Source organism: Pristis pectinata, chromosome 29 (assembly GCF_009764475.1).
Source record: "Pristis pectinata isolate sPriPec2 chromosome 29, sPriPec2.1.pri, whole genome shotgun sequence".
Lineage (NCBI taxonomy): Eukaryota > Metazoa > Chordata > Chondrichthyes > Rhinopristiformes > Pristidae > Pristis > Pristis pectinata.
In genome coordinates this window covers 2,350,672-2,370,677 of record NC_067433.1, presented here as the reverse complement: position 1 = coordinate 2,370,677, position 20,006 = coordinate 2,350,672, and the positions used below count along the sequence as shown (strand labels likewise).

The 20,006-nt window shown below is 52.2% G+C and overlaps 1 protein-coding gene across 2 annotated transcripts in view; it reads right to left on the bottom strand.

Moving 5' to 3' along the window:
• Positions 1–20,006, bottom strand: part of LOC127584436 (vinexin-like) — a 54,729-nt gene that overhangs the window by 21,102 nt on the left and 13,621 nt on the right. The window contains exons 2-11 of one of the 2 annotated variants that reach the window (XM_052041247.1): positions 16,992–17,050; positions 15,599–15,850; positions 14,387–14,468; positions 13,247–13,395; positions 10,659–10,722; positions 9,397–9,438; positions 8,882–8,960; positions 4,592–4,706; positions 2,540–2,593; positions 2,220–2,318 (exon numbers count right to left, since the gene is read on the bottom strand). In XM_052041247.1, coding sequence (XP_051897207.1) covers positions 2,220–2,318; positions 2,540–2,593; positions 4,592–4,706; positions 8,882–8,960; positions 9,397–9,438; positions 10,659–10,722; positions 13,247–13,395; positions 14,387–14,468; positions 15,599–15,850; positions 16,992–17,003 — 948 coding nt within the window. In that variant the 5' untranslated portion in view covers positions 17,004–17,050. The remainder of the gene's footprint in view (positions 1–2,219; positions 2,319–2,539; positions 2,594–4,591; positions 4,707–8,881; positions 8,961–9,396; positions 9,439–10,658; positions 10,723–13,246; positions 13,396–14,386; positions 14,469–15,598; positions 15,851–16,991; positions 17,051–20,006) is intronic. The other variant, XM_052041248.1, reaches the window with a different exon arrangement.

The following is a 20,006-nucleotide window of genomic DNA, read 5'->3' as shown; positions in this document are numbered from 1 at the left end:
TTGCAAGTCAGGATGGTGCACAACTTGGAGAGAACAAGGAGGTGGTGGCGTTCCCAAGCACCTTGTCCTTCTCGGTGGCAGAGGTCACAGGTTTGGGAGATGCTGTGGGATGATCTCAGCCAGTAACTGTTGTGTGTCTGTAGATGTCCCAGACTGCAGCCCTGTGTGCTGGCGGTGCAGAGGGTGACTGTTTCTGGTGGTGAGGGGTAGCAGGCAAGCAGGTACTTTGTCCTGGATGGTGCTCAAGTGTTGGAGATGGACTCATCCAAGGAATTCCAGCACACTGTTACCTTGTGCCTTCCCAGCCTGTGACCTGCTCTGGCAGCGACAGTGTTTATGTGCTGGTCCATTTAAAGGTTTGGTCAGTGGTGAACCCCGGGGCACTGATATGGAGAACTCAGCAATGGGAATGCCATTGAATGTCAATGGTAGATGTTTCTCTGGAGATGTTCATTGCCTGGCATTAGTGACGTGAATGTTACTTGCCACATATCAGCCCAAGCCTGGATGTTGTTTGGGTCTTTCCGTAGGCAGACCCGGGCTGCTTTACTTGCCCAGGAGCTGTGAATGGAGTTGAACATTGTGCAATCGTCAGTGAAGATCCCTTTTTCTGACCTTCTGATGGAAGAAAGGCCCCTGAAGTAGCTGAAGATATTCGGGCCCAGGACACTGCCCTGAGGAACTCCTGGGGATGGGCTGATTCACCCCCTACAACCATAATCACCCTCCTTTGTACAAGGTGAGACCCCAGCTGCTGGAGACTTTTCCCCTTGATACCCATTGACCAGTTTTACCAAGCCTCTCTGATGTCACCTATTCAAATGCTGCCTTGGGTCGGGGAAGTCACTCCCTCCTCACCTCCTTGGCCCTTTGGTCCATGTCTGGACTCAGGCTGTGGTGAAGTCTGGAGCTGTAGTCCTGGCAAAACCCAGGGTGGGCATCGGTGAGCCGGTTTTTAGTGAGTAAGTGCTACTGGCTGGCGTAGAGGCAGCTTTGTTCTGTATCTGGAGTAAAAAACGAGCTGCTGGAGGAACTCAGCGGGTCAGTCAGCATCTGTGGAGGGGAATAGACAGTTGACGTTTCAGATTGAGACCCCCACAGATGCTGCCTGACCTGCTGAGTTCCTCCAGCAGCTGGTTTGTTGCTCCAGATTGCAGCGTCTGCAGTCTCCTGTGTCTCCATTGTAACCCATGCTGTGTGCAGCCAGCCCTGCTGAGCAAATCAGTTGATTCAGAATTGACTCAGGAGGACTTCTCCTTCCAACACTGAGCTGACCAGCAGGATGCCAACCGTACGGACCCTGTAAACCATGTTCTGACTGAGCCTGGGCCCTGCTGAGTGAGAGACACGATACAACCGTATCTGAGTGAAGCAGGTGCAGTCGGTTAGTACCTGAAGAAGGGGAAGTGTAGTGAGGGGCGCTGTGAGGGACCCAGAGCCAAATAAACCACAGGCTTCAGCAAGACTTGGCATCCATTTCTGCCAGATTTAGCAAACCAGAGAGGGGATTTGTGCAACTTGGCCATTTTAGAGAAGCAATTTCAAACAAAATTTGACATTGCGCAAAAGGAGGAGATATTGGGGCATGACCAGAGATCTGGCCAAAGTCAGCGGTTTAACTGAGGGTTTTAAGGAAGGAGAGTGGGGAAGGGGCAGCAGAGGGGTCACTGAGCTTGGGATCTCGGCAGCAGAAGACATGCGCCAAGGGTGGTGAGATGTACGTTGGGTAATCGAACAGCCAGAATTGGAGGATCTCGGAGGTTATAGCAGGGAAGAGGGTGCAGACACAGGGAAGAGGGTGCAGATGCAGGGAAGAGGTTGCAGACGCAGGGAAAAGGTTGCAGACGCAGGGAAAAGGTTGCAGACGCAGGGAAGAGGGTGCAGACACTGGGAAGAGGGTGCAGACACTGGGAAGAGGGTGCAGACACAGGGAAGAGGGTGCAGACACTGGGAAGAGGGTGCAGACACAGGGAAGAGGGTGCAGACACTGGGAAGGTGAAGCCATGCAGGGACTGGTAACCAGCGGTGAGAATGTTAAAATCGAGGCTTTGTTGGAACGCTCAGTGGGCACAGGGGACGGATGAACAGAACCCAGTCCTGGTTGGGGCACAGAGACCAGCAGAGAGGGTAGAACGCGGGTGATCAACTTCCCTGCTGAGCTTTGGAGTTAACGTTGGAACCGTGCACCGTTGCCCAGGCGACACTCATGGCGACACTACCTGGGATCCACCGTCTCTCTGTGCCAGGCGCTGCTTGATGTTCTGGAGGTCGGAATCTAACTCGGCTTCCAGCTGGATCAGCTCCTCCTCCAGGGATGCCTGTGCCGAGAGGGAGAGGGATGGTCAGGGGGCTACAGTAGTGAAGAGCGGTCTTCGTTTGGAGCACCGTTGGGGACCTGCACTCACCCACACCAGCCGTGTCCTGCAGCTGGAACTCACCCCACAGAAAAGGTCCGCGGAACATTGTAGGAAGGTTCCAAACTGGGCAAGAGGATTAGGGGGGAGCGGTGCGGTGATGACCATTCAGAACTGGGTCTTACCTCAACGGAGGAAACCTGGCTCCTGGTTGAAGAACTGGCCACTGGTGACTCCGTCTGTCAACAAGAGAAGGGAATGAGGACTGGGGGTGGTTGTCTGAGAGCCATTCCAAGCAGGAGACACTTGCACCCAACCCCAGCACCCTGTGGCACTCCCTAATGTTAATCCATCTCCCTCACACTGTCACCCACCAACTCCTCGCCCCCAGTGCCCTGAGCACTGGTTGTATCTCTCCTGGGTCAAGCACCCAGGCCTTGTGCCAGGCCATCATGTCCCTCATCTTAACCCCTCTGCCAAGGGAAACAAAACCTTTTCACGTACTTTATTTAGACCCCTCAATTTTATACACCACAATTAAGTCTCCCCACAAAAAGAACCCCAGTCTGTCTCATCTCTGCACATAGCTAGAACGTTCCAATTCCAGCCATTTCTCCATAAATCTCCGGGTCACCCTCTCCAGTACAGTCACGTTATTCCTGTGATGTGGGAGCAGAACAGCGTGCAGTATTCAAACTGTGGTGTAACTCGGGTTTTAGACAGATTAACCATAATCCCCCATCTATGATATGCCTTGGCTAGCGAAGGAAGGTACCCTGTGCGCTTTCTTAACTGCCCTGTTAATCTGTGCCGCCACCCCTGAGGATTTGTGGACCCACCCCCCCCAAGGCTCCCGTTCCTCCCCATTACTCCCCATATCCATCCAAATATTACCATATTGCTTTTATGACACGGAAGGAGGACATTCTGCCCATCGAGTCTATGCCAGCTCACAGAGCAATCCCATTGCCCCATTTATTCCCCCATAATCCATTCTCCCCACTTTCCCATCAACCCCTGCCCCCAATTCCACCGCTCAGACACACACACAAGGGGTAACACAGTGGCCGATTACCCCACCAACCCAACCCTTGGGATGTGGGAGGAATCAGGAGTAGGTACAGGTAAATGGGATTAGTATGGACAGGTATGATGTTCAGCATGGACATGATGGGCTGAAGGGCCTCTCTCTGAGCTGTGTGGCTCCACGTGGAAACCCACGGTCACAGGGAGAACGTGCAAACTCCACACGGACAGCACCGGAGGTTGGGATTGAACCAGTGTCTCTGGTGCTGTGATGTAGTGGCTCTACTAGCTGCGTCCTTGTGAGGCCATAGCTTCTACTCTCCCCATGTTCTTCAGCCCTGCAAGTGCACCACCGCACCTCTCTGAATTATATTCCAATTGCCATTTATCTGCCCAGCATCAACATCGTCTCCAGTCTGAACCCTTCCTCTCACTGCCAACCACACAGATAATTTTTGCATCATCTGCAAATGACTCTATCAACTTTTCCTACATTTAGGTCTAAATCGTTGACGTATGTTACAAAACACAAAGCACTGAGTCCGGAGCCCTGTGCAGCCTCACGGCTAACAGCCATCCAGTCACAAAATCACCCGTCAGCCATTCCCCAATCGACATGAGTCCAGCTTCCTCACACTGTCACACCGAAATCCCTCCCTCACAACACCCTCAGCATTTCGGTTTTGTAGCCTTGAAGTCACAGTCCCTCCCGAGGGAGAGAAGGAAAGGGAGACGGTGACAGAGAGAGGTCTGTGCGTTGTGTGTGTGTGTGTGTGTGTGTGTGTGTGTGCGCGCGTGCGCACGCGCTGTGTGTGTTGTGTCTGTGTCTGTCTCTGTGTGTATTGTGTGTGTCTGTGTGCGTGCATGTGCTGTGCATCGTGTGTCTGTCTGTCTTTGTGTGTGTGTCTGTGTGCGTGTGTCTGTGGTGTGTCTGTATGTCTCTGTGTGTATTGTGTGTGTGTGTGTGTGTGTGTGTGTGTGTGTGGTGTGTCGGTCTGCCTCTGTGTGTATTGTGTGTATTGCGTGTGTGTGTGTGTGTGTCTGTCTGTCTGTCTCTGTGTGTATTGTGTGTGTGTGTGTGTGTGTGTGTGTGTGTGTGTGTGTGTGTGTGTGTGTGTGTGTGTGTATGTGTGTGTGTGAAAGAGAGAGAGACGGACAGGGACGGAGAGGAACAGAGTCGGTGACGGAGGGAGTGGGGAGCACACACTGACCTGTTGATCCTGCTGCAGAACTGAACAGTGTCCCGGCTCGTAGTTGAAGATACTGTTGTGCTTTGCCTGCAGCCTGTGGCTTTCGTTGGGCAGTCCTCCTGGTCCCAACTCCCTCCTGTAGCCCAGGGAGGAAATGCCAAATAACGTGTTATGGTTGCTTGGGGAGGCGAGAGTGAGTCTGCGTGTGTGTTTGTGAAACTCTGCATCTCACAACATGTTGAGACTGCCGTCTCTGGCAGGGCTCAAAGCAAACACATAGCTCACATTCCAGAGCCACTGTTTCATAGTTATTGTGAGAAGCAGCAATTCAGACACTTACTTCAGCGCCAGCTCCCCCTCCACTGGCCCAGGTGGCTTAAAGGGACCTAACCCACCTCTGTCAGGACAGGAAGCCGTTCAGCTCGAGCCCGGACCGGGGTGTTGGAGGGGTGGGATGGAGGGGCAGAGAGGTAGGGGAGTGGGAGGAGTGAGCGGGTAGGAAGGAATCAGGAAAGGGGGCAGGACTGGGAAGCAGGAGAAGGAACTGGGTGGGAGGAAAGAGCGGGGGCGGGGGGGGAACATTAGACAGAGAGCAGGAGAGGCCAATCGGCCCTTCAAACTGCTCTGCTGGTCAGTAAGACCATGGCTGATCCAGTCTTGGCCTCAGAACCACTTCCCTGCTCTCCCACACTCACTGACTCTAAGCCTGTCCGTCTCTGCCTTGAATACGGTTATACAACACAGAAACAGGCCCTTCAGCGCAACTGATCCCTGCTGATCGAGATACCTACCTGTGCTACTCCCACTTGCCTGCTGTTGGCCCATATCCCTCCAAACCTTTCCTGCCCACGAACTTATCTAAATGTCTTCTAAACATTGTACCCACCTCTACCACTTCCCCTGGCAGCCCGTTCCATACACCCACCACCCTCTGTGTGAAAAAGTTGTTCTCGGGGTCCCCTTTAAATCTTTCCCCTCTCACCTTAAACCTGTGCCTCTAGTTTCAGACTCGCCTACCCTGGGAAGTAGACTGTGACCCTCCACCTTATCTCTGCCCCTCATGATTTTATAAACTCTACAAGGTCGTCCGCTCCAGGGAAAACAGTTCCAGCCTGTCCAATCGCTCCTTATAACTCAAGCCCTCCAACCCTGTCAATCTTTCCTTCACCGTCTTGAACTGAATCACATCCTCTAGCGCAGTGACCAGAACTGCACACAGCACTGCCAGTGCAGCCTCATCTGTACAACTGTGACATGACATGCCAACTCTCGGTCAATGAGGGCAAGCACACCAAACGCCTTCTTCACCCCTATGCCTGTCTGTTCCACCACTTTCAGGGGACTATGTATTCAGTGACTCCACCTCCACAGACCCGGAGTGAAAGTTCCAGATTCAAAGCCCTCTGAGAAGAAATATCTCCCCATCTGTGTCTTAAATGGGTGGCCCCTCGCTCTGAAACTACATGCTACTTCTAGAAACCCCCACCAGGGGAAACATCCCTACCTGTCCATCCCCCTCAGAACCTCATGTTTCAGTAAGATCACCCTCATCCCTCCAAACTCCAGTGAGGACAGGCCCAACCTTCTCAACCGTTCTTCCTACGTCAGCTCCTCCACCCCAGGGAACAGCCCTGGGATCCCTGCACTGCCGCCAATGAAGCACGTCCTTCCTTCAGTATGGGAGACCAGAGCTGCGCACACAGCTCCAGGTGTGGTCTCACCAAAACTTCTCCCTAGTCCTTCCAATAAAGGCCAACATTCTGTTAGTGTTGCTAAACCTACAGCCCACCCTTGGCGTCTCACACGCCAGCACCCCAGACCCCTTTGTTCCATAATATTTTGTATTCCTCCCAATTTATCTTTTCATCCTTCCTTCCAGAGTGAAGAACCTCACATTTTCCCCATCCTTGCCCACTCACCTGACCTGCCTATGTCACTCTGCAGGCTCTCTGTAACCCTCCCCCATCTTTGTGTTACCAGCAAACCTGGCCACGCCACACTTGGCTCATTAGCATGGACTGTAAATAGTTGAGTTCCCAGCACTGAACCCGTTAATTAGTGACTCCAGTCCTGTCCCCTATCTATGCCACTGTGTCACCCCGCGACCTCATGCCCTTGTGCAGTGACCTTTGGTGTGATTCCCTATCCAACTGGTTATTACATCCACAAGATGCTATGGACCAAGTGCTGATACGTGGGTTTAGTGTAGATTGGTACTTGATGGCCAGCGTGGACATGTTAATACTGTATTGCTCTGACTCGAGCAAACTAAACACAATTCCCTTCGTGGAATCACGTTCACCTGCTTGATTGTCCGGTGATTTCCCAAATGTCCTGCTCTTCCCTGCTTAATAATGGACTCCAGCATTTTCCCAATGAATAGTTTCCTGTCTTCTGTCTCCCTCCTTCCCTGAATCATGGTGTTACATTTACAGTTTTCTGATCCTCTGGGACCTCTCCAGAATCCGGGGAATCTCTGCAGCCACTTCCTTTCAGACCTGAGTATGCAGATTGTCGGGACCAGGGGACTTGCCCGCTTTTAGTTCCAATGGTACTTATTCTCCAGAGGTCGAGATTGTTCGAAGTTCCTTCCTCTTCAGCCACTTCATTATTCATTGTTACTGGAACACTTTAGTGTCTTCCACCATGAAGACTGACCCAAAATAATTCCTTGGAATCTCTCCTGTTTTTCTATTTCCGGCTATTAATCCCTGGACTCAATTCTGTAGGAGACCAACATTTACCACAGCTAAATGTATATAACTCCCTTCCTCGTGCAGAGGGCGGCAAGTACATGGAACGAGCTGCCAGGGGAAGTGGTTGAGGCAACTACAATAACAAAGACGCTTGGACAGGAATGTGGATAGGAAAGGTTTGGAGGGATGTGGGTGAAACACGGGCAAATGAAACCAGTTTAGATAGGAATCTTTGTAGGCATGGACGAGCTGTGCCGAAGGGCCTGTTTCTGTGCTGTGTTACTCTATGGATCTATAACTTTCAAAGTTTTTGCTGTCTGCTTTTATTCTCAGTCTTTTCTAGTTTACTCTCATTATCTATAACTTTTTTAAAGTCAGCCTTTGCTGGTCTCTAAAAATTTCCCAATCATCTGACCTGCCAATAACCTTCGTCAACACTGTGGCCTTAACTTCCCTTGGTAGGCGATGGGTGGTCCTCGCAGAACCTTCCTTCCTCACTGGAATGTACCTTTGCTGAGATTTATGAAATCTCTCCTTCAGTGTCTGTCACTGTTGATCTACTGTCTAACTCTTTAATCTATTTCCCAATCCACTTCGGCCATCTCTGCCTTCATACCACTGGAATTGTCTTTGTGTAAGTTCAGGACACTCGCTTCCAGACCCAAGTTTGAAAGGGATTTTGAAATTCTTCCATACTATGAGCATTCTCTCCCAGGAGATCCTTTACTATGAGATCATTCGTTAATCCTGCCTCATTGCACAACATCGAAGAAGCCTCTGGCTTGTGAGAGGGGGAAGGAAGGGGCAGGAGAGAAGGGATGGAGGAGAGGGAGAGGAGAGGGAGGAGGAAGGGGGAGGGAGGTTGAGAGGAGGAGTGGTAAGGAGGGTGGGGAGGGAAGGAGGAATGAGAGGAAGTGAATGGAGGAACGTGTGGGGGATGACGGTAGGAGTGGCGGGGTGGAGGGATCAGGGGAGGCGGGGTATGGGAAGTGGGAAGTAGGGGAAGGAGGGGTTGGAGGAAGGGAGGGTAGGAGGGAGGAGGGAGAGGGGGTGGGAGGTGTCGTTGATGGAAGGAGGGAGGCATGGAGGGAGTGAATGTGGGAGGAGGGTGAGAGAGTGGATGGCGTGGAAGGAAAGAGGAGGGAAGGAGGGAATGTCGGATGCAGGGGGGGTTGGCAGTGTGAGGGACGGTGGGGGGAGGGGGAGGGTGGCTGGGAGGAAAACATGTTATAGATTGAAGCCCCAGTATCCTGACTTGAGTCACAGAGTCACACAGCACGGAAACAGGCCCTGCGGCCCAACTGGTCCATGCCAACCAAGATGCCCATCCAGGCTGGTCCCATTTGCCCAGGTGTGGCCCATGACCTTCTGAACCTTGTGGGGATTGAGATCCCACCTGTTTCCAGGGATTTAAGTCCCAGCTCTCTTGCCTCCACAGAGTTTTATCACACATAACTTTTCCACATTGATGGAACCGTCCATTCCACAATGATCCACACAGGTTCAGGTGTGGACAATACCACACTGACACACACAGGCCCTGCAGACCAGCTCACACTGCCGTCCCGTCCATCCCGTCCCATCCCCAGTGACTGCACCTCGGGAAGGAACCTACCATTCGGAGAAGAGGCCGAGGTCATCCAGTGCACTGTCAGGTGTCAGGTCCCCGTCGGACAGCTCCACCGATCGTGGCCCTGCGGAGAGAGGCACCGAGTGAAGTGAGCTGTGGTTGGGGGTGGGGGGGGGGGGTGATCTGGACCGTGTCACAGTCAGGGAGACAGTACAACGGGATGGTTCACTTCACTGAACAAAACCCAACAGACCCGTGACAATGGGGGGGGCGGCATAAGTCATGGATGTGTGTGACACCCTGCTGGGGGAGTGGGGGAAACGGTGGGGGAGGGGGGTCAGTGGGGGGAGGGGACGGGGGGTCAGTGTGGGGGTACAGGGTGGGTCAGAGGGGGGGAGGAGACAGGGGGTCAGTGGGGGGGAGGGGACAGAGGGATTTGTTTCATTTGGCATCACAGTCAGCACAACATTGTGGGCCGAAGGGCCTGTTGCTGTGCTGTACTGTTCCGTGTTCTATGTTCTATGTTCCATGTACCAGCAATAACTGAGGCTGAAACTTACTGTCCGATGGACCAGTGACGTCATCGGTTTCGAAGTGATCCCCTGTAACAACAGGACACAGAGCAACACACGGGTCAACACAAAGCCATTCAAATTATCTCGACAGTGCCAAGTTTTCCTGACCTTCTCCCCGGAAACCCTTCACAGGTGGCTCTTCCCTCTGCAATCCCCTCCCCACCTTAAATAAGGATGAAGGAAAGGCAGAGCAGAGGGAGAGAAAGATGTCAGGACAGAGAGGGAGGTGTTGGGAAGTTGAGCAGAAGGGTTACAGGGAGCAGTGAATGCCAGCGTGTCCTTAACATGATCGCTCAGTCAACCCTTCCCAAACCCAGAGTTCACGGCCAGAGCAGAACTACTCTCGGAGACTGGGTCAGAATTCACATGGACAACTAGTCATGGATCACGAGCAGTTCAAGCTCACTCTCCTTATAAATTCTATTCTATCATCTCATTGTTGGAGAACCATCACACACAATCCTTCAGTTGATAAAGAAATGAGATGTTGAGCCAAAGAAGTTCACTTATCCAAACAGAACCAGAGAAGGACATCCACTTCCCCTTCAACCAACAAACAAGGCCTGGGTCTGAGTCCATGAACCTTTGCAGAAAGTCCCTGGAGTTCAGTGTTCACATCGGCTGGGCAGGTACGTGCAGGGAGATCCAGGTCTGCCGCAGTGATTGAACCTGGGCTCACAATGAGGCAGTGACGCAGTACTGAGGGAGCCCCTCATCATCAGAGGGCTGGTACTGAGGGAGCCCCTCATCGTCAGAGGGCTGGTACTGAGGGAGCACCATACTGAGGGAGTGTCACTGTGGGAGAGACAGTACTGAGGGAGTGCCACACTGTGGTGGGGGGGGGGGGGCGGTACTGAGGGAGGGGCAGTGTTTATTCCACAATATCACTAACCCGGATTATCATTTGACCTTTGATGCTGTGGGCGTTCACACTGAGGAAATCAGCCGTGTGCTTCCTTGACGAGCTCCCTCAGCCCGTCCCGTCACCTCGTGCGCTGCCTCAGCCCGTCCCATCACCTCGCGCGCTGCCTCAGCCCGTCCCATCACCTCGCGCGCTCCCTCAGCCCGTCCCGTCACCGAGCTTCACTGAAGCTTTGGGTTGACCTGTGGGATGAGCTGCGAGCTCAGCCTCTCCTTCAGCAATCTCCTCCCTTCCCTTCCCTTCCCCCCACCTCCTCCTCCTCACTCCCCCCTCGCCACCCATCCTTCCCCCCCTCCCCGCCCAGATTCTCCGTGTGAGCAGGTACCTGTGGGCTTGCAGTGAATCTGGCTGAACATCTTCTTGTACCAGTCCCTTGGCTTGTTCACACTCTGTCCAACACCGAGAGCACGGGGAGCGGTGAACATTGAGCAGAGGCAGAGCGAGGGGAATAAAGAGAGAGAGAGTGAGAGAGAATCAGAGAGATTAGAGGGTAAGCAGAGCCAGAGAGAGAGGAGAAAGAGAGATAAAAAGACAGGGGGACAGAGGGAGGCCAGAGAGAGAGAGAGAGAGACAGAGAGACAGAGAGAGAGAGAGAGAGAGAGAGACAGAGAGACAGAGAGAGACAGAGAGAGAGAGACAGACAGAGAGGAGAAAGAGAGATAAAAAGAGAGGGGGACAGAGGGAGGCCAGAGAGAGAGAGAGAGAGAGAGAGAGAGAGAGAGAGAGAGAGAGAGAGAGAGAGAGAGAGAGAGAGGGAAACAGATAAAGAGAAAGGGGGAAGAAAGAGAGTGGGAAATGAGGGGAGAGCCGGAGGGGAGAGAAACCGGAGAGGTGCGAAAGGGAGAGAGGAAGGAGGTGGGAAGCAGTGAGAACGTTGCAGAGTGAGGGGGGGAATAGGGAGGGGGGATGGCAGGTAGAGCGGGAGAGAGAGAGGAAGCAGAGAGAAAGAGAGAGGGTGTGAGATCCAGAGGGAGGAGGAGGAAAGGAGTTGGAAAGTAGGAGAGAGAGAGAGAGAGGGAGGAGACAGGAAGAGATTCAGGCAGGAACAGGGGGAATGGGTGTGGGGAATGTGGGAAGGAGGGAGCAAGAAACAGAGGGTGCAAGGAGACATTGAGAGGGAGAGGAAGAGGGAGGGATGGAGGGTGGAAGGGAGGGAGAGGGAAGGGGGGGAGAGACATACAGAGAGTCAGTAACATTCCCCCTCACACACCTTACTCTGTTATCTCTGCTCCCCGAACTTTGAAGAGACCCTGGCCCCTCCCCTTAGCCAAGGAACGTTGTTTGCCATTAAATGTCTGATAAAGGACCTGACGAGCAGAGATCCATTGGAACTGTCCCCAGAAGGTGCAGTCGTACCGTGAAATCCCAACACGGACATCAGCTGTGGACAGAAATCCCAGTAGGCCCCGGGTCTGTCTCTCTCCATGTCCCCCTCCCTCCCTCCCCCTCACTAGTTGTCCCTTCCTCAACAGGAGGTCTCTCTGTACAGGTGCAGTCCCTCTCTGTACAGGAGTAGTCCCTCCCTGTACAGGTGTAGTCCCTCTCTGTACAGGTGTAGTCCCTCCCTGTACAGGAGTAGTCCCTCCCTGTACAGGTGTAGTCCCTCTCTGTACAGGTGCAGTCCCTCTCTGTACAGGTGTAGTCCCTCTCTGTACAGGTGTAGTCCCTCCCTGTACAGGTGCAGTTCCCCTCTGTACAGGTGTAGTCCCTCTCTGTACAGGTGTAGTCCCCCTCTGTACAGGTGCAGTCCCTCTCTGTACAGGAGTAGTCCCTCCCTGTACAGGTGTAGTCCCTCTCTGTACAGGTGTAGTCCCGCTCTGTACAGGTGCAGTCCCTCTCTGTACAGGTGCAGTCCCTCTCTGTACAGGAGTAGTCCCTCCCTGTACAGGTGTAGTCCCCCTCTGTACAGGTGTAGTCCCTCCCTGTACAGGTGTAGTCCCGCTCTGTACAGGTGCAGTCCCTCTCTGTACAGGTGTAGTCCCTCTCTGTACAGGTACAGTCCCTCTGTACAGGTGTAGTCCCCCTCTGTACAGGTGTAGTCCCTCTTTGTACAGGTGCAGTCCCTCTGTACAGGTGCAGTTCCCCTCTGTACAGGTGTAGTCCCTCTCTGTACAGGTGTAGTCCCTCCCTGTACAGGTGTAGTCCCCCTCTGTACAGGTGTAGTCCCTCCCTGTACAGGTGTAGTCCCGCTCTGTATAGGTGCAGTCCCTCTCTGTACAGGTGTAGTCCCTCTCTGTACAGGTACAGTCCCTCTGTACAGGTGTAGTCCCCCTCTGTACAGGTGCAGTCCCTCTTTGTACAGGTGCAGTCCCTCTGTACAGGTGCAGTTCCCCTCTGTACAGGTGTAGTCCCTCTCTGTACAGGTGCAGTTCCCCTCTGTACAGGTGTAGTCCCTCTCTGTACAGGTGTAGTCCCCCTCTGTACAGGTGCAGTCCCTCTCTGTACAGGTGCAGTCCCTCTCTGTACAGGTGCAGTCCCTCTGTACAGGTGTAGTCCCTCTCTGTACAGGTGTAGTCCCCCTCTGTACAGGTGCAGTCCCTCTCTGTACAGGTGCAGTCCCTCTCTGTACAGGTGTAGTCCCCCTCTGTACAGGTGCAGTCCCTCTCTGTACAGGTGTAGTCCCTCTCTGTACAGGTGTAGTCCCCCTCTGTACAGGTGCAGTCCCTCTCTGTACAGGTGCGGTCCCCCTCTGCTGAGGTTGTGCCGTACACGGTCTCCTCACGGGCATCTCTCCTGGTACTGCTGTTCCCTCACAGAGGGGGAGCAGGCAGTGACCCACAGTCAAGGGGATCTGAGTTCAGCAATTTCATGAGTTGCTTAGTTTGATATACTAAGACCTGCTGAAGCCTGTGGTCTAAGGGTCAGCACACTAATGGGTCTCACCACGCGATCCCAGTCCCCCAGCTCACTTACCGGCCTGGAGGCTATCGGCATTCCCGCTTCATCTACTGGACCAGCCCCATCGTATTTTACCCAGATCCTTTCCTGTGCGGATTTGTTTGCCTTGTACGTTGTTCCAGGCTCCACCTCGGGGTGTGGATGACAGCCATAGGGCACAGTCCCTTCCAGGGATGAGACAACCCAGTCATGAATACACCTCCCGCTACACCATCCCATCAAACATCCCAGGGCTGTTCAGGGGGAGTTCTACACCACTGGCTACACACAGAGTAAAATCCCTCTGCACTGTCCCTGGCAGTATCCCAGTGACACACAAGAGTACCAGAAAACAGGAGCAGGAGGAGGCCACTCAGCCCCTCAAGGCTGCCCTGCCATTCACTGTGATCACTGGCCTCAACACCTCTTCTGTACCAGTTCTTTCAAATATTTATCCATCTACATCTTAAGTATATATGCCATGATCTGGCTCCACCACCCTCGGGGACAGAGAGTTCCGAGAATCACCCCCCTCTGAGAGAAGACATTTCTACCCACCCTAGTTTAAATGATCGGCCTCTTACTTTGTAACTATGTCCCCTTGTTCACCTCTCTCCCGCCCATGAAAACATCCCAACATCCACTCTATCAAAGCCCTCTTAGGATTTACCAGGATCTTATATGCTTGAATAGAGTAATCTTTCACACACATTAGACGCAGAGTAAAGCTCCTTCATAACTGTCCCATCAAATATTCCCAGCACTGGTTGGATATAGAGTAAAGCTCCCTCTACACTGTCCCATAAGATACCCCCATGGTTAGCAAGCAGACCCAGGTCAACACAGATTAGTTCCTTCCACATTGTCCCACTAAATGTCCTCAGGGCAGTGTAGAAGGCAGATCCACAACATGGCTCAGATGCAGAGCAAAGCTGCCATCGAATATTCCCAGTGCAAGTACAGGAAGAGGGAGCTGAAGAATCATAAAATCTTATAAGGAGCAGGAGGCCTGCACTCCAAAGCTATCTCCTAATCAATGAGCTGATAATCCAACACCACCAGACACCCATTCCCGCGATTCCCTTGGACCCCAAAAATCTAATGGTCTTAATTCACCAACTTGAATGCAATGTGCCCTAAAGCTGACCTTAGCCCGTTGTCCAAGTTGTCACGTACCTGTAGTGAATACTGCATCCGTGTCTCCAGGGGGAGACGGTGGGCTCAACACATGTCTTCCAACCCCATTAATCACTGGAACCTGAGTGGAGAGGGAGAGGGTGGTGAGACAAGAGTAGGGTGAGGGAGGAGGGGGAGAGGGTAGGAGACATGGGAGGAGAGAGAGAGAGAGAGAGAGAGAGAGAGAAGGGACAGTGAAGAGAGAGGGAGCAGGTGAGTGAGGGGCTGGTGAAAGGGGGGGGAGAAACAGAGAAAAGAAAGAGATGGAAACGGAACGGTGAAGGAGAACGAGAGAGAGTAAAGTGGAGGGGAGGAGGGAGAATGAGAGAGAGTAAAGTGGAGGGGAGGAGGGAGAACGAGAGAGAGTAAAGTGGAGGGGAGGAGGGAGAACGAGAGAGAGTAAAGTGGAGGGGAGGAGGGAGAACGAGAGAGAGTAAAGTGGAGGGGAGGAGGGAGAACGAGAGAGAGTAAAGTGGAGGGGAGGAGGGAGAACGAGAGAGAGTAAAGTGGAGGGGAGGAGGGAGAACGAGAGAGAGTAAAGTGGAGGGGAGGAGGGAGAACGAGAGAGAGTAAAGTGGAGGGGAGGAGGGAGAACGAGAGAGAGTAAAGTGGAGGGGAGGAGGGAGAACGAGAGAGAGTAAAGTGGAGGGGAGGAGGGAGAACGAGAGAGAGTAAAGTGGAGGGGAGGAGGGAGAACGAGAGAGAGTAAAGTGGAGGGGAGGAGGGAGAACGAGAGAGAGTAAAGTGGAGGGGAGGAGGGAGAACGAGAGAGAGTAAAGTGGAGGGGAGGAGGGAGAACGAGAGAGAGTAAAGTGGAGGGGAAGAGGGAGAACGAGAGAGAGGGGCAACGGGAAAAGCACAGAACACCAGAGAGGGAGGAGATGGGCAGATTGAGAGGATAAAAAGCACTCGACAGAGACCTTAAAAGTGAAAGGCAGGAGCAGAAAGGGAGAGATGAGGTACAGAGAGACGATCAACAAAGAAAGGGAAATAATTATGAGAAATGATGAGGATAGTGAGAGACGTGCAGCCACCAGCACTCCCCTCAGTGTGGACAGTTACAGCCCAAAGCCCACCGGTTATGTACCCTGCTTTATACCCGTACTTGTTAACCATGCGGCCCAGTGTTATAGTCACAGACCTGTGTACACCAGCACTGCACTCCGTGTTACACAGGGACAGAGGCTGAGCTCCCGTACTCTGTGTTCCTACCTGCAATGATTCGGACTGGCAGACGCTGCCTGTCACCGGGGTCACTGGGAGCTCCTTATTCAGCTCTGTCTGAAGCCCCCCAGGGGTGAAGTCATCGAGTGCGGGAGGGTCCTTTGTGTCAGGACAGCATTGGGTGATCGGGTCTAACCGGACAGGCGTCCGTTTCTGGAAGGTTCCACTTGCTTGCTCCACCAGCTGGACAGTTGTGTGCTTGGAAATCAGAAATACTTTGTTCTGCAATGCAGGAGCATCCTACAAAAAGATCGGAATTAGGGGCTGAGTGACAGCAGGAACACCAAGCTGTTGGTCAGCCTGTTCTGACCAGTGGGGGGAGAACTTCCTTTTACCTTTTAACTAAACTTACAATATCTCCTGTCATCCAGGGTTCCTGAACCTTGCCGTTCTTACCTCTCATCCTTACAGGAACATGCTGGTCCTGAACTCTAACCAGATAACAATCATGTCAGATGTGGATTTAGCCCCACTCCCAATCTACTCTCCCCAGCTCCTGCCTAACACTGTTGTAATTAGCACCCTAATTAAGCACTTTCACCCAAGGACCCAGTCTTATCATCTTAAAACTTACAAAATTATGATCACTGTTCCCAAAATGCTCCCCCACTGAAATTTCGATCACCTGGCCAGGCTCGTTCCCCAACACAAGGTCGAGTACGGCCCCATCCCTGGTTGGACTACCTACATTTTGTTTCATGAAACCTTCCTGGATGCACCTAACAAATTCTGCCCCATCAAAGCCCCTGGCACAAGGGGAGTCCCAGTCAATATTGGGGAGGTTAAAATCACCCACTACAACAACCCTGTTTTTACATCTTTCCATGATCTGCCTGCACATCTGTTCCTCTGTCTCCCGCTGGCTATTGAGGTGCCTGTAGCATTATCCCAGTAGAGTGATTGCACCTTTCTCATTCCTGAGCTCTATCCGTATGGTCTCTGCCCTCCACGGTATCCTCTCCCTCTGGCGTGACGTTCTCCCTAATCAGCATTGCGACTCTTCGACCTCTTTTATATCTCTCTCTGTCACATCTATAATACCTGTACCCTGGATTGTGGAGCTGCCAGTCCTGCCCTGCTCTCAGTCAAGTTGCTGTAATGGCTGCAATATTGTCGTTCCTTGTACTGACCCAGGCTCTCGCATCTGCTTTACTTGTTATACTCGCTCTTATTGATCTTATGTGTTAACGCAGGAACCAGCAATGTTCTCCGCTAGGATAGGAATCAGCAGACCCAGGAACCGGATCCAGGAGGAGTGTTCCCTGTTGTGGGAGCAAGCAGTACTGGTGTTTAGGGAAGGAAGGAATGAAAGCCCTGTCCCTCCTGGCACGGGACAGTTGGATAAATGTGTTGAAGCCTTGAGCCTGAGGTGTTCACTTACCTGTGACTGCATGTTGTGGAGTCCAGCGCGTGTTCCCGCTCACAAGCTCTGTTACACACCTGCCCAGAGCAACACCAAAGGGGAGAAGCATGAGAACATAGCAGCCAGGCAAATGCAGAGTCAGGATGTCTCCCCTACCCCGTCCAACACCCACCAACCCCAGTCGGGCAATAAACAGAGGAAAGGAAACATACATCAGTATTCTCAGTGGTCCCGTTGTCTCACAGCCTAGTTTGTTCTCAGTCATAATCATCCCTCTCTCTCTCTCTCACACACACACACACACACACACACACACACACACACACACACACACACACACACACACACACACACACACACACACACGGCGATCATGGAATAGTCATCCAGGGACCAGGATTAGTGATTCAGAGACAGGGGCTAGTAATCCAGAGGCTAGGACTAATAATCTAGGGACTGGGATTAATCATCCAGTAATTGGGTTTTGTAATCCAGAGGGATCAGTAAACCAGAGACCCGAATTAGTAATCCAGTTCACAAGATCACAAGACATGGCAGCAGAAGTAGGCCATTCAGCCCATCGAGTCTGCTCCAAAGAAAAGGAAGTTCAGCAAATTATCCTGATTTTTCACCTGCCTGTCCTTCTTGCCATCCTCACTGCACACTGTCTTACACTTGTTTCTATAAACCTCCTCCCTTACCCTAACATCTTGTATCCTATCATCCTGGTTTCCATCCCCCTGCCAGATGTTTCCGTCCCCCTGCCAGTTACAAGGGATTGGTAATCCAAAGACACTAGACTAGTAATCCAGAGATCACAGGAACACAGGAAAATAGGAGCAGGAGTAGGCCACTCGGCCCCTCAAACCTGCCCCACCATTCAATGTGACCATGGCTGATCTATGCTGGTCTCAGCTCCTCTCCTGTCCTTGTTTCCCTGAACCCTCAGTTCCTTGATCTTTCAAATGTTTATGTCTCCACCTTGAATACCTCTCATGATCTGGCCTCCACCAACCACAAGGACACACTCACTGCCCTCTGAGATGAGGCATTTCTACCCACCTCAGTTTTAAACAACAGGTCCCCTATTTTGTAACTATGTCCCCCTGTGCATGACTGTCTCACTTGTGAAAACATCTCAGTATCTACTCCATCTAAGCCCCTCGGGATGTAGCAGGATCCGTAATCCACAAATACAGGTCTGTGAACTCGCAGTCATCCACAGATGGTGGACTAGTAATCCAGTGACCAGGTTATTAATCCGGAAACACTGGGGCTGACCTGAGACTGACAGTGTTGTAGACACCGCTCAGTGCGTTGCAGAGTGAACTCCGTACATGTTCTGGATGTGGCTCAAAGCCAAGGCGTTCTCACAGGTAGACGGTCACTGTCCCATTCACCAGGATCTCCCAGTGACCAGTACAGGAGGCCTTTCTGCACCAAGGCTATTCTCATATCAATTCTTAGGCTTTCTTACACACAGGTCATTTCGCCCATCGTCAAAACCAGCTCTCAGAGCATTCCCATTAGTCAAAGTCGAGTTTACTGTCATCTGCACAAGTCCATGTGTGCGCGGGTGCAATGAAAAACTTACTTACAGCAGCACCACAGGCACACAGCATCAGATAAGCAGCGTTCACAAGAAAAACATAAATTATACATAAATTATACACAATTTTTTACAAGAAAGAACACATTTCCAACAAAAAAAGTCCATTTTAGTGCAAAGTGATCAAAGTGGCCATAGTGTTGTTATACTGAGGCAGTGATCAGGGTTGTGCTGGTTGGTTCAAGAACTGAATGGTTGAAGGGAAGTAGCTGTTCCTGAACCTGGTGGTGTGGGGACTTCAGGCTTCTGTACCTCCTGCCGGATGGGAGCTGTGGGAAGATGGCACGGCCCGGGTAGTGGGGATCCCTGATGATGATGATGACGGACAGACGGATGGACGGACGGACGGATGGACGGATGGACGGATGGATGACCTCATTTCCCCACCGACTTCCATTTACTTAACCTGTTCTCTCTCACATTTCCATTGACTCCTCCTGACCCTCCTGCCATTGATCCACACACCAGGGCTCATCTAACCTACTGACCCGCTCGTCTTTGGGACGTGGGGGGGGAACCGGTGCACCCAAGAGAAACCCACGCGGTCACAGGGAGAAAGTGCAAACTCCACACAGACAGCACCGGAAGGCACGCCAGCAGCTCTACTTCATTAGGAGTTTGAGGAGATTTAGTATGTCGCCAAAGACTCTTACAAATTTCTACAGATGTACGGTGGAGAGAATTCTGACTGGTTGCATCACCGCCTGGTACGGAGGCTCCAATGTGCAGGATCGCAAGAGGCTGCAGAGGGTTGTAGACTCAGCCAGCTCCATCACGGGCACAGCCCTCCCCACCATCGAGGACATCTTCAAGAGGCGGTACCTCAAGAAGGCGGCATCCATCACTGAGGACCTTCACCATCCGTGACATGCCCTCTTCTCATTACTACCATCGGGGAGGAGGTACAGGAGCCTGAAGACCCACACCCAACGATTCAGGATCAGCTTCTTCCCCTCCATCAGATTTCTGAACAGTCCATGAACCCATGAAAGCTACCTCGTTATTCATTTTTTTTGCACTATTTATTTATTTTGTAATTCACAGATTTTTACGTCTTGCACCGTACTGCTGCCGCAAAACAACACATTTCACGTCATAAGTCAGTGATAATAAATCTGGTTCTGATTGTGACTGGAGGTGGGGATTGAACCTAGGTCTCTGGAGCAGAGCAGTTTGGTTTCTGTAAGTCACTGAATGATCCATCCCTCATCCATTCCGACAACGCTCTCTGCCTCAGTGCACCGATAAACCAGTGGCGATCTGGAGATGGAGGCATCTCCCAGTGTGGATGTGTTACAGTACGAAGTGGACTCTCTCTACTGTGGGCAGGGTGGGCCAGCCTCCACGTGAAGGCACAGAACGTGTGATCTTCCGAGATCCCAATCACTTCAAACTGGGTCAGCCCGTGGAGGGCATAATTAATG